At 44.5% G+C, this 13,918-nt stretch overlaps 1 protein-coding gene across 2 annotated transcripts in view; it reads left to right on the top strand.

Moving 5' to 3' along the window:
• Positions 1–13,918, top strand: part of PHACTR4 (phosphatase and actin regulator 4) — a 122,364-nt gene that overhangs the window by 26,803 nt on the left and 81,643 nt on the right. For both annotated transcript variants that reach the window (XM_048501322.1, XM_048501323.1), the window contains exon 2: positions 437–484. In XM_048501322.1, the coding sequence (XP_048357279.1) occupies positions 457–484 (28 nt within the window). In that variant the 5' untranslated portion in view covers positions 437–456. The remainder of the gene's footprint in view (positions 1–436; positions 485–13,918) is intronic.

The raw sequence follows: 13,918 nt of genomic DNA, 5'->3' as shown, positions 1-13,918 counted from the left end.
TGTGTGCAAAGCTGATGTTTGTTTGCTACAGGCTTCCGTAACTCTTTTCTGCCACAAGGTGGTAAAAAGCAAGCAAAGGAGGTTTAAAAACAAAGCCACCAAATAATTCACAAAGTGAAAGTTGTCTGTGGCCCCATCATTTTGAATGTGTCTATGGCAGCCACACGAGGCCCAGGTGGAAGTGGGTGCTGGTGGCTACCTGGCTGGAAGTAATCGCTGCCGGACCAGAAGGGGTGGACCACTGTTGCTGGGGAAGCGGGATACATCCTGGTGCTGGGGCCTTCAAAGGCTGGTGATGGGCTTGGAGGGAGGAGGTCAGAGAGCCACAGTGGTCTTTGATCCATTCCTTGGCTTATAAAATAAAGATTCTGCTCCTACCCACTGTTTGACACAATGGGAATTTCCCACTAACGTTTCCCACTATCCTCCTTTGCAGAATTTGCCCAGAAAACTGGAATGTCAGAGGAAATGGAAAATAGCATTGGTAAGTATTTCCCCATTTTCTTTCAGGTCCAGTGTTTGTTAAACTCTATCTCTGCTGTCCATTAAAAGTGGAAGTGTGCATTTCATTTTGAATCTTGATATCAGGAAAGCTTCAGGTGAGTAGCCACGTTTGTCTGCAGTAGAAGAGCAAGATTTGAGTCTAGTAGCCCCTTAAAGACCAACAAGATGTCCAGGATATAAGGATTTGAGAGTGAAAACTAGTAGGAACTGCCATTTTTACTTCTGTCTGACAAAGGGAGCTTTGACTGTCAAAAGCCTGTACCTTAGAAATCTTGTGAGTCTTTAAGGTATTGCAGGACTCAAATCTTGCTTTTGGCATGGATCTTATAAGCTTTGATTTCTGGTAGCTGCCTGGGAGAAAAATACGTTAACTGTCGGATTTTGATCAGTGTTGGTTTTAAATTTGGAAGAATTTCTCTCGTGGTTTTGGTTTGGAAACCTCCACAGACTTTACATTTACCAAGGCCCATTTTCCAGCCTTGGTGAGTCAATAAAAGGCAGTGGGAGGGATCAAGGCCCTCTCTGGGGCTGTTTAGGCCTTTGCGGGAGAATTCATCAGAGCCAGGCTCAGTAGCAGCTGTGGGGCAACTTGCTACCACATGATTCGCATGATTCACCTAGGCCTGACTGTTTGCTATTGGGTCATAACTTTCTCATGTAGAGGCTGCAAAAAGGAGGGAAAGTAATAAGGACTGCTAGGTCAGGGATAGGGGAAATAGTTGGAGAGGTCCCCGGCAAATCCTTGCGGGTTCCCGACTTTAATTCTCGTAAAACGGTTACACCACTGAAATTCAACCTGCTACTACGCCATGAGTGTGCTTTGGCAGAGCAACCGATGACTGGAGGGGAAATTTCAGAAATGCTGGTCTTTATTCTGCCTATTATTCGCTCAAAAATCCTGTAAGGTGATTAAGGCTGAATAGCATGACTGAGTCATTCAGCAAGCTTCATCACAGAATAGGGATTCTGGGCCTCCCAAATTCTGCTGTGAACTGGCAGCAAAATGTGTTTCCACTTTGTCAGATGTAAAAATTACGAATATAGGAAACCCACCTTGTTCATTACTGTGTTGAGACATGATCGGAATTACATAGCTTGTGACTTAATGATTTTTCTGGCAGCCTGTTCCCCAAACAGTGTGGCCGTGGGTCGAACGGTGCTGGTTGTTCCCATGTAGTTGAAAGCTGCCTTCAGTGTGTTGCTCAGTTCCCTGGCACCGTTCCCTGCTGCCTTGTCCAAGTTCCATAATGATGGGGGTCCATTATTGGAGGGGGTAGCTTGGGACAGATTGGAAATTGGTCTACAAGCACTAACAATGTGGTTGGCGTGATTGCAGCTTTCGTGATGTTGGCAGGGCTTCCACCATGCGCTGTAATTGCTCTTTGGATTGAATGCATCAGTTCTGGTGATACCCTTGAGGCTGGTCTAGACCAGGCTGTTGAGCACTCTCTTTGGATGAGTTGAGTTGCAGTGTCTATTCCCAGATGAGTTTTGAAATGCTCTCTCTCTCCTTGGAATAACCCCAAATTTCTGACTCCTTCCTCCGGTAAAGCCCATCTTTATTTTTCTCTATGTACATTTTCATGCTATTATACATGGTGGGATCTGTCCATGTCTTCCTCCTCCATTTTACCCACAAGACAGCCCTGTGAGGCTGAGAGAGAGAGTTGTTCACTCAAGGTCAGTGAGTGAGCTTTGTGGCACAATGAGGATTTGAACCTGGGTCTCCCAGATCCCAGTCGCAACACTTCAGTCATCGTACCAAGCTGGCTTTGGGTAGCACGATGTGAAAATGTTCTTGCTGTGAGTTTCTAGCATTGCTGCTGTATAGACTTCAGCTCTCTTCAAGTTTCAGAGAACTCATTCTCTGAGGGCAGGGGGTATTTTGAGGGCAGGGGGTATTTTATGCTCAGTGTGCATGTGTGCCAGTGCATAGAAATTAAGGCACCATGTGCCTGCCCTTGCCAACACTGTTGTATGTTAAGCTCTCAGTGAGCAGTGTACTTTTGGACAATAGTGTTTTCTTCCTACATATTTATAACAAAAGAACAAGTGCCTTCTTTTGTCTTTTAAATTAGTATAGGAAGGGTTGTTAAGAGTATATGTTTGTTACAGGAGAGCCTTTGATGTGTAGCAGTGAATACAGAAGGCTAACATGGTCATACTTACTATGAAAACACACAAAGCTGCCTTCTACTGACCTAGCAAGGTCAGGACTGTCTGTTCCTTGCTGGACGCTGCTCTTCAGGGTTTCAGGCAGAGTCCTTTCGGGTCTTGTCCACTGGAAATGCCAGGGATTGAACCTTCTACACCAGGGGTCGGCAACCTTTACCACCCAAAGAGCCATTTAGACCCGTTTTCCATGGCCCCGAAGATCTACCAAGCCGGAGAGGCGGCTCCACACTGGTTCAGCCCCTCCACTCACCTTTCCTTCCAGCCCTGCTCTGGAGGGACACACCCACACTACCCTTTGACCTCCAGGCCACGTGGAGCCGCAGTATAAGGCTGAAAGAGCCACATGCGACTCCGGAGCTGCAGGTTGCAGACCCCTGTTCAACACGCAAAGCAGTACTTTGCCACTTAGCAATGGCCCCTTCCCAGTTGACTTATATGGATCCATATTCTTGGTCTATTCAGGTTAGTAGTGCCTACTCAGATTGGCAGCAGCTCTCTAGGATTTCAGGATGAAGGTGTTTTTACATCACTTTCTATGTAATTGGAGGTACCAGGTATTGAGCCTGGGACCTGCTACCTGCAAAGCAGATGCTGCATCACTGAACCAGGCCCTCTCTACGAAAGTATAAAAAGTGTTCTACAAGTATATTTATTTTTCCTACATAATGTGTTGGGGTTAAGGTGGCCTGTGTTGTATTCTAGGTTTATTCTCTAATAATCCCACTTGCAATCCCCCTTCCTGGCTGGTAGCTATTAAACTAAAAAATGAGGTCCTGTAAGGTTTTCACTCAGCACTGAACTATGTTAAGTACGTTAGTTTCCTTTAAAATCCCGCAATGGATCTATGGATGCATTCTATACAGTTCTAAAAAAACAGCCTCTGATTACAGGTTTCAGGTGTCAGGAGATTAATAATGTACTTGCTTGTGGAAAACACTTGACTGTAACAGTGAAAAGCTTCTTTTAAACACTGGATCCCAGGAGATTCTTAGGTTCAGCTGCCATCATAAACATTCAACTACCCCTTTTGATTTTATTTACTTTCTTTCTGCCTAGGGGATCTAAGCGGCTCACTTTATTTTGTTTTTCTCCATTTTATCCTCACAACAAACCTGTGAGGTAGGTTAAGCTGAGTGTGTGACCGGTTCCAGGTTACCTCCTTATCTTCCACAGCGGAATGGGGATTTAAACCAGAGTCTTCCAGATCCAAGTCATTCTGTAACCACCAGCCACACCGACTTTTGACAGGTTTATTTTTGAAGGTGGATAATAAGAGATTCCTGAGACCATTTGCTTTCATGGGTGTTTTAGTAGCCCTTAAGGGGACAATGTTTGTATACACTAAAAAATTCTGCATGGAAGCAGGAGAATACAGAGGTTCTCCTCAAATGCTGTATTTATGTTTATTGCATGCGTTGTTTTTCTGTATGTGTTTTTATAGTATGTGGTATTGTCAATGGAAAAATTTCCATCTGTTCTTGTGTGACTTTTGTGATATGTTTGGTGTTGCCGTTATCTGTATGTTTAGCTCTGCTTCAATTCCCATACAGTTTTGTGGGTGCTATGATCTTGCCTTTTGGTTTGGGACCTCTCTCCTTTCGCAAAAGCCAGGCAGAAGTCTCTGCCTTTTCAAGGAGTTGGGAGAAGGGAGCTGCCATGCCCAGCCGCCTAATGAGAATAACCCAGAAACAAAATACCTTGTTCTAAAGACCAACCAAAGTAACATGCAACATCGTGCAAGCTTTCAAGCTCTCCAGGATTCTTCATCAGTCTCGATGTTTAAAAACCAACACCCCTTCCTCCCCCTCCCCCCCAAAAAAATAGCAGGGAGGAGAGAACTATTTTCAGGCCATGAGCTTCAGTTCATTGACACACTTGCCTGCAGTTGCACATCTGTTTGGTTTGTGTGTTTATTTTAAAAGCTGAAGTTCGTACCTTCTGAATTGGAGTCTGAAAACATTTGCTCAGTCAACACAGCTTGCTTGGGCATCAGCTGCTGCAACTGCTATAGTCCATGCAGACTTGCCTAGATTCGTTCATTTCCCAAGTATTAACTAAGGACTGCTAGGGTCTGTTTCCAGCATGCTGGCTAAAAGAGAGCTTGGTGGAGTTGACCTTGAGGATTTACTTGATTAGCTTAGCAGAATATAGCACTTATTTCTGTGGCTTTAAAAAAAAACCCATGCGTTTCCCTCTGGGTGAGTTGTCTGACTTTTATCCTTTTCTCTTTTAATTATTTGCATAATGCATGTCCAGTTGTTGCTCTGATTTTGCGTGCTTTCCGGGAGGCACTGCTATACACTTTGTTGGCCACTGGGAGACTCCTAAGACAAGCAGAAGTCTCTGCCTTTTCAAGGAGTTGGGAGAAGGGAGCTGCTGTGCCCAGCCGCCTTATGAGAATAACCCAGAAACAAAAGCTGTGCACCACGAGCAAAATAATACGGTACAGTGCACAGAACTCCATCTATTTGCCTTGTGATCTCCAGAGGAGCAAGCAGTATTGCTTCCTGAAGTTATAAACCTTACTGAAGAGCATCTGTAATGTTTGGATGAGTCTGAGGACTTGGTATGAATCAGTGTGTTAAATGTTCAAGTGGTGTATGTTTCTGGCAGAAGCTTGATAAATTATTCCTGCTGAGAAGCTTTTTCTCCCCGTTAGAATATGTGTGCCCTCTGTCTAGCTAGTGGGCCTGCTTGAGGCATCTCACGAAGTTAAAAAACATAATGAAATAGCATAAGAATGATCAGTGAAGAAAACAAGCAAGCATTCAACAATATTCACAAAACAATCTTCAGGCCCGAAGTAGCTACTACTTTAAAGGGTAGAGCCTCTCAGTTTAATATCATGGGTTTTTTAAAAATTGACTTGGCCTCTAAAGGACAAAAAGGTAGGCGTCAGGCAAGCTTTAAGGGGGGAGAGCATCCCAAAGATGCGGTGCCATTTGATTCTCCTCCGTAGGAAAGCAAGACTTGGGAAGAGGACCTTATAACAGCGTTATGAACCCAATACATGTTCACTCCCCCTACCCTTCCCACATAATGTCCAAGCAACTTTTATAGACTGAGTTTGTTTTGGAGGATGAAGCACCACGGACTTCTGGCACAATTGTAGTCCTGTTTGTATGGATGTAGATGTAAGCACACTGAATTTCATCAGTCCAATTCTAACCCAGCTCCCCAGTCAAATTCAAGTCTGTTGTTTTTTGTGTCTCTCTTCATGCGCCATCCCCAGATAGGGCAAGCTGGTTTCAGTGTCTTCACCTATGCAGGGATGCAAATTGTGTCCCACCCACATACCAATGATAAGGGTTGCCAGTCTCCAGGTGGATGAACAAAACGAGGTTTGCACAATAGCTGGCTATCAGTCAAAACAAACTGAATTGTTTTTCCAATTGACTTCAATTAACATATACAGATAACAAGCAGAGCTGTCCAGCAAACTTTTTTCTAACTTCAAACACTGAACAGTTTCAATCAGGCCTATGTACAAAGCAGCAGTGTCAACTTAATGAACATTGTTTTGTTCCTGACACTAGTTGCACATACCCCCACCACCCACCCCGTTGTGGAAACGTGGTCATCTCCAGGTGGGGCCTGAAGATCTCTCAGGTTTATAATGGATCTCGTGAAGACGGAGCTCAGTTCTGTCGGAGAAAATGGCTGCTTTGGAGTGTGACCTCTTTGACATTTTATCCGACTGAGGCCCCTCCCCCCTTCTTAAACCTCACCACCCCCAGGCTTCCCATTCCAGACGCAGTAACTTTAACCAAGGATCTGGCTGTGTCAAAGCTTTCCCAAAGCCTTGTGTGGCAGGGCAGCATGATTCACAGTTGAAGTACTAGGGGGAAATAGGGCTGTGAGATAAGGGAAATAAAGTTATAAGATAATGGGAGAAGCCCGTTTCTCTTCTGAGTTGACACAATCCTAGCAACCGGCAATATCCTGCATGTCACTGGAGATAGGCACATAGCCGACTATATTTTTCTATCGTGGATCTTTATATTATTTATAAAGTGCCCAGTAGTGCACTGAGGTAATCCTTTTGTGTCAGAGTACTGCAGTTAGAGCTCTGCTTAGCACCAATTTCAGCAGAAGTCAGTTTCAGGTAGCCAGCTCGAGGTTGATTTGATTCAGCCTTCCAACCTTCTGATGTTGGTGAAGTGAGCACCCTGCTTGTTGGGGGTAAAGCGTAGGTGACTGGATAAGGCAGTGGCAAGCCATGCTGTAAACGCAGTCTGCCTAGTAAATGTCTTGATATGATGTCACCCCGCGGGTCATTAGTGACCCAGGACTTGCTTTACCTTTTATAATAATGCTTCATCAGTGGTAAGGGTTTGTTCCGGTCCACTGTACTGTAGGTTTACAATGTACAATGTGTTGCTATCACATGATTGCGTTTCACTACTGTAGTCTGTGCCTTTTCCCTTTCCAGCTTGCATTCCTCCTGCAGCAGTGCCCCTTCTGTGAAAGTGGTGTCAGTACACAGAGTGCCTATTGAAGACCTTGCTTCAATGCTCATTTTTTCCTCTTTGCGTTTGGGGTACGAAACTGGAAGTGAGCCTGACCAGGAGAAAATATTTTCAGGGTCAGTGTGGTTTAGTTGTTAGAGTGTCAGAATCAAAGCCAGGTCTCCCCAGTCCTATCAGCCATGGAAGCTTGCTTGGGTGACCCTGGGCCTAACCTGTCCCGGAGGAGGAGGAGGAGTTTGGATTTATATCCCCCGTTCCCTCCTATAAGGAGATTCAAAGGGACTTATATTCTCCTTTCCCTTCCTCCCTCACAACAAGCACCCTGTGAGGTAGGTGGGGTTGAGAGAGCTCTGAAGAGCTGTGACTAGCCCAAGGTCCCCCAGCTGGTGTGTGTTGGAGTGCACAGGCTAATCCGGTTCCCCAGATAAGCCTCCACAGCTCAAGTGGCAGAATGGGGAATCAAACCTGATTCCTCCAGATTAGGGTGCACCTTCTCTTAACCACTGTGCCACTGCTGTTACACTAACAGGGTTGTTAGTATAACACGGAGAAAAAGAGAACGTAAGGTGCTTGAGGTCGTCACTGGGAGACAAGTGGGGTATAGATGAAATAAATAAAATTCAGGAGGAGAGAGGACAGAGGCAGGTAGACATGGGCAGAAGGAGGGGGAAGCTCCCGTTGTCTGGAGTTTCTCTTGCTCTTTTCATTTAAGTAAATCTTCCCACCTCCTATTCTGCATGTAATTTGGGTAGATTCTGGTGTATACAAGCAGATCAGCTGGCATCACATACCGTTTGGATTGTCGCCCCTGGTGCAGACCTTACCTTTAGCATCTGGAAACAAAAATTACTGCTGGCTGTAATTCACATGTAATTATCTCAGGGCAAGCTTTTGAATGGGCCACTCACTCCTTGTCCAGAATGTAGTCTTTCCAGTTGTTCTTGCCTGTTTGACAAGCTCCAACTTGGCATTATGCCCCCACGTTTCTAATTACTCCAGCTACGCGCAACTCCTTGTAAATCTTGTCGGCTAGTTGTTTTGTTCTCAGGACTCTAGATGGCATACATGTGTTGAATTTTTTCTTTGTCTGTGTAGGATACCAGATCAGATTCCTGTTTGTTGCTGTTCCTGAGTTCTAAGGATTCACCCAATCTGGAGGTTTCTGTTGTTTAAGAAGAAGCGGAGTTTGGATTTATATCCCCCCTTTCTCTTCTGTAAGGAGACTCAAAGGGGCTTACAAACTCCTTTCCCTTCCCCCTCACTACAAACACCCTGTGAGGTAGGTGGGGCTGAGAGAGCTCAGAAGAGCTGTGACTAGCCCAAGGTCACCCAGTGTGGGAGTGTACAGGCTAATCTGAATTCCCCAGATAAGCCTCCACAGCTCAGGCGGCAGAGCTGGGAATCAGACCTGGTTCTCCAGATTAAAGTGCACTTGCTCTTAACCACTACACCATGCTGGCTCTGTAAATATGTAAAGTCAGTCTTCACCAATGACATTTTAAAATTCTTCAGATGTGATGCTGTCAAACTTCAAGGGTTTGAACATTTGTTGACTTTTAGGAATAGATATTTACAGTACAATCCTAACAATGTTTTCCCAGAAGTAAGCTTGACTGAGTACCATTCAGAAGGATTCTCAGTGGATCTGCTTAGGACTGTTCTGTCAAGTATAACCAAGGAGACCGAGCTGTGTTACAGTGGTCTTCATCTCAGCTTGTCACTCAGGGATAAGGAATACATTGTGAGACATCTTATGCAGGTCAGAACATTACCAGGTTTTTTTTTATTAGCACACAGTTTCAGGTGGGTGGCCATGTTGATCTGCAATAGAAGACCAAAATTCAAGTCCAGTAGCACCTTTAAAAAAACCAAGTTTTTGAGAGGCAGATTGTTCTTTGTCACCATCTAAACTTCTGCAAGAGGTTGTGTGCATGCTTGCATAGGTTTCTGGAAGATGCTGAAATATTCTTGTGGATAGCCTCTACTTATAATTTTGCTGAAATATTTGTCTAACAGAACTTTGTCCCATTTTCCCTTGGGGGAGCTCGGAGTGGAGCACACAATTCTCTTTGACCTCCGTTTTATTCTCACAAGGGTTCAGTGAATTAGGTCAGACTGACTGGATTGCCCAGGTTCACACAATGAGTTTCATGAGCAGGGATTTGAATCCCGGTCTTCCCAAGGCCAGTCATTGAACTCTTAACTAATGAACTATGATGTAGCCGCTGTGACTGTTGCTTCCTGAGGAATGCGTCTGTGTAACTTGGATTGCCAATGGGCCAGGATTGCCAATTGACAATGAGAAAAATGCCTTATATCTTTAATAGCTGCTTAATGTATAGAAACGGACAGTCAGAAATTTTCATGTCACTGTAGTAAACAACATCAAAAGGCATTTGATGCAAATCAAACTGGTGAGAACGAATGGCAAGAGGTGATCAGTTTAACACAAGCGTTCTGAGGGCAGGTTGGTTCACTATCAGGTTGGTTCACTAAAAAAGGAAGCCTATCTTTAAAAAACCACTGTCCCCTTCAAAGTGGTAGTCTTCTGTCACTCTGAATGGTGCAAAGTATCTGCTACAGATTCTTGAGAATCTCTATTTAGGAATTCTAAGCCTCATGGTATAGCAAATACACCAGTAGCTTTTTTCAAAAGTGTAGAAATAGAACACAAATTCTGCACGCACTGTCACTCAGTTATGCCCTGCCATTGCACCCAAGTCAGATTTAATTCAGCTTATAGGCCCACAGCTTCTAACTTATCCATATCTCCCTTGCAACTGTTTTTCCAGCCAGTTACGGTCTGGAGAAACTCGTCTGCGGGACTTGGACCAAACCTTTCAATCAAAGCAAACTTTGCTCACAATAGCTAAGTGTTCACTGCAAGTACCAACCTTTCATTTCTTTTTGGCAGAGTTGGCTAGGGGTGCTTTGGTGCAGCAGGAGACATGGAGACACCCCCCTCTACTGAAATAAAACAAATATGATTTGGTATACCTGGTGACCTGAATTCCCCTTCTGTGCTTTCTTTCTGTTTGAAGGAAGCACCTTAGATTTATTTCCAATTCTGATAATTTGCTAACACCATCATAAACTGAGGGATCACGGCAAGCTTTGCTTTGCTAGTGCATAGCTGCTAGTTCAGTAAAACTAAGAACTGTAAAGAGGGTTATTTCTGACATATATGAAGTAGCCCTGGGAGCTACTTCAGTCTAATTCAAGCCTTTACACATTTTCTGTGGTCCTACAAGCCAACTTAAACAGTTAGGTGCTAGACTCATTTTTCAGTCTTGAGGGTTACATATGTTAATGACCACATTTTAAAATTACCACTACCATGAAAATGAATCCTAAACTCCTCATGGTTTCTTGTGATTTTATTAATTCTGGGACCTTTTTTTAAGGGTATTAAATAAGTATAAGGCTAACTCTGGTTGCCCTCACCACAACAAAACCTAATGTCTAACTCCAGCCTAATTTCTCCCCAGTTTCACATAATTCCATCATTGCTTTAAAAAGCTCCATTCAATTGGATTTTGGAGTCAGTATTGGAAGTAACTAGCTAAGAAATTTCATCCAGCATCACTGAGTGGTATGAAGTTAAATTCACAGATAAGCAAGAATTGACAAGAATATAATGCTTGAGTGTTTTTGTGTTATACCACAATACATTCTGGTACAAAGCCATCAATAAACTTCGTGTTGCATTTGGCCAGCTTTTTCACTCAATCTTCCTAATTCCCTTCATTATTACTGTTCTAGTTCCACCTGACTTTTGCCTATGAAGGTTTCATGATCCCAAACATACCCTTTTTGGTTATCAAAGTGGATTGCTTCCTCTCTTTTTCTCCAGTAGGAAAACTAGTTGGATCCAACAATTTATACTTCCACTGAGAATTGCTGATGAAACAGTTGCTATGATTGCTGCGAATGCAAGGCTCCACAATGAGATTTTTAGACACTGTGGAGATCTAGGGCCTGGGATTGCTTTGTCAAGCCCAGGTCTAATATATGAATCTTCTCTTTCCTATGTTTGCCTTCAGTTCCTCCTTGTGGCTGGGTGTTTGGGAACAGTCCAGTCAGGGGCGTAACAAGGCAGCCCCGGGCAAACTGTAGCCCTGGGCAAAACCTGAGTTGGATGCCCCCCCCCCCCCCAATAGGCGGCCACTCCACCACGACCAAATTTTTTTTGCACCAGGACATTGGTACCTGCAGGGGGTGCATTTTTAGACATATCAGCACCAAAACTTCAGCATATCATCAGGAGACTGCCCTAATGATACCCCCCCAAGTTTGGTGCAGTTTGGTTCAGGGGGGCCAAAATTATGGACCCTCAAAACTGTAGCCCCCATCTCCTATTAGCTCCCATTGGAAACAATGGGGGATAGGGGCACCCCCTTTGGGAGTCCATAACTTTGGACTCCCTGAACCAAACCTCACCAAACTTCGGGAGCATAAGGACAGTCTCCTGATGATACGCTGAAATTTTGGTGCCGCTAGCCTAAAAACTGTGCCCCCTGCAGGCCAAAAATGGAAAACCACTAAAATACCCAAAAACGAACCCAGCATTTTGATGCCCCCCACAAGGTGATGCCCTGGGCAGCTGCCCACCTTGCCCAATGGGCATTACGCCAGTGAGTCCAGTTCTTAGCACAAAAGATGTGAAATTAATGTACTGAGCAGCAAAAATAACATTTCGGTGCTGGGGCCTGAAGACTCTTGCTACTGGTCAGATTTGATGCGTGGCTATTCTTGGCACACTTCTCTTCCTTAGTTATTGAATGAAAAAAAGTATGCAAAAGTATCTATAAGGCGAGAAATAGAGATTAAAGTTGGTTTGATCCCATGGATCGTATAGCAGAAGGTTTGAGTCACTTTTATTTTGAGCAGGGTTGAAAGCTTGCATGGTACAAATGACTTTGGTGTGGAACATGCTGCTTTGGGGTTGGCTTTCCAAGGGGATCCTGCACTATTGATTGCATGTGTGAACTGGGCTGAAGGCAAGCCTCAGGAAGAATTTCAGATGATTGTTAGGGAAGGTGATCGCTCCACCTTCTTGATGTTGCAGATCCACCTTCTTGATTGGTTGTGGTGGGTTTTCCGGGCTGTGTGGCCGTGGTCTGGTGGATCTTGTTCCTAACGTTTCGCCTTCATCTGTGGCTGGCACCACAACCAGTTGAATCCGGCCGTGAAAACCTTTGACAATACACCTTCTTGATGTTGCAGAATCGTCTTTGCGCTCATTTTCCCTTGTTTCAGTAGTGACGACTGGGTCAGAGTGGCAGCAGATTTGTTGCCATGTTTTGACTTGGGGCCCCTCTTCTAAAGCACACCAGGCTGTGTTCCTTGTTCCTACGATCTGCATGTTTGCATCCTAAGAGACGAGAGTGAAGGCATCAGCTTGAACAGCTTATACACATTTATGCCTGGAGAAGTTGGAAGTATATAAAAGTGGTTTCGAGAACTCCAAAGACAGAAAGAACAGTTATCGTATGACCATGTTGTCGGGGGCTTGAATCCCTTATATGGCATTTGTGCCAGAGGATTCCTTTCCTAAAGCTTGCAATCCTTGATTGTAACAGCAAGCCTGTCATTCAAAGCCCCGTTGGATTCCTCAACGACATTTCCAACAAAAGGAAGCTGATGGTCTGGTTTTTGAAGACGCTGAATCCACTGGTGACTTATCTCCTGTTTCCCATTTGGAATGGTACATGCTTCATCTGTTGACATGGGTACCAGGATATATAGTCAGATCCTTGGTCTATCAAGACCAGTCTTGTCTACGTCTGATCAGCAGCTGCTCTGCAAGGTGTCAAGTGCAAGTCTTTTGCATCGCCTACTTGATCCTGACAACTGGAAATGCCACAGACTGAACCAGGAACCTTCTGTATGTCTTCCGTGTTTCGAGAAGATTCTCAGCCCCTGTGCCGCAATCCCTCTCCTTGGAAATCTTGGACCTTGAAACTTGTGAGACAGCAGCCTCCTCCATGCCCTCAACCTCAGCTAAAGGCTTGTCTGCTGTCTTTTTTTTTTTTTTTGGATTCTGAGGGGGAAACCCCCCAGAAAAACTGACATGCCTGCTAGTCTTAGTTCTCATTGGACTAAACTAATTTTTGTATTGTTGAAGGCTTTCACAGCCGGATTCAACTGGTTGTGGTGGGTTTTCCAGGCTGTGTGGCCGTGGTCTGCTGGATCAAAACGTCAGGAACAAGATCCACCAGACCACAGCCACACAGCCCGGAAAACCCACCACAACCAATTTTTGTTTCGTTGATTCTCCAGGCTTCACAGTTGCTCAGAAAGCGAAATAGTTGCCTTGTATTCTTTGTGGTACTGTCCAGGACTCTCGACTTCCTCCTTGCAAATGATATTAAAGTATTGGTTTTACTGAGTTATCCCTGGCATGCCATTTGCAATGACCATGTTGGAATAAGTGTAGCATTCATAAGCGCATATTTGGAGGCAGTGTGTCTCTGAATTCCAGTAGCTAGGGGGCAGTTCTTCCCTCAGTAGTGAGAAACTGTCTCTTACTGAGTCAAACAGAGGTGACCAAAAACGATCTCATGAAGTTAACGGACAGATTTTTATTTACTGATGTGTTTATTTTGCTGTTGTCACATCTGACTTAACGGCTACTTTTGGTGGGGTTTTTAAGGCAAGAGATGTTCAGAGGTGGTTTGCCAATTGCATGCCTCCACATCACAACCCTGGTATTTCTTGGAGATCTCCCATCCAAATACTTGCCAGGGCTGACTCTGTTTAGCGTTTAA

The sequence above is a fragment of the Sphaerodactylus townsendi genome, linkage group LG06, assembly GCF_021028975.2.
Source record: "Sphaerodactylus townsendi isolate TG3544 linkage group LG06, MPM_Stown_v2.3, whole genome shotgun sequence".
Taxonomy (NCBI): Eukaryota; Metazoa; Chordata; class Lepidosauria; order Squamata; family Sphaerodactylidae; genus Sphaerodactylus; species Sphaerodactylus townsendi.
Note: the sequence above shows the minus strand (reverse complement) of the source record. Positions and strands in the feature narration are given on the sequence as shown.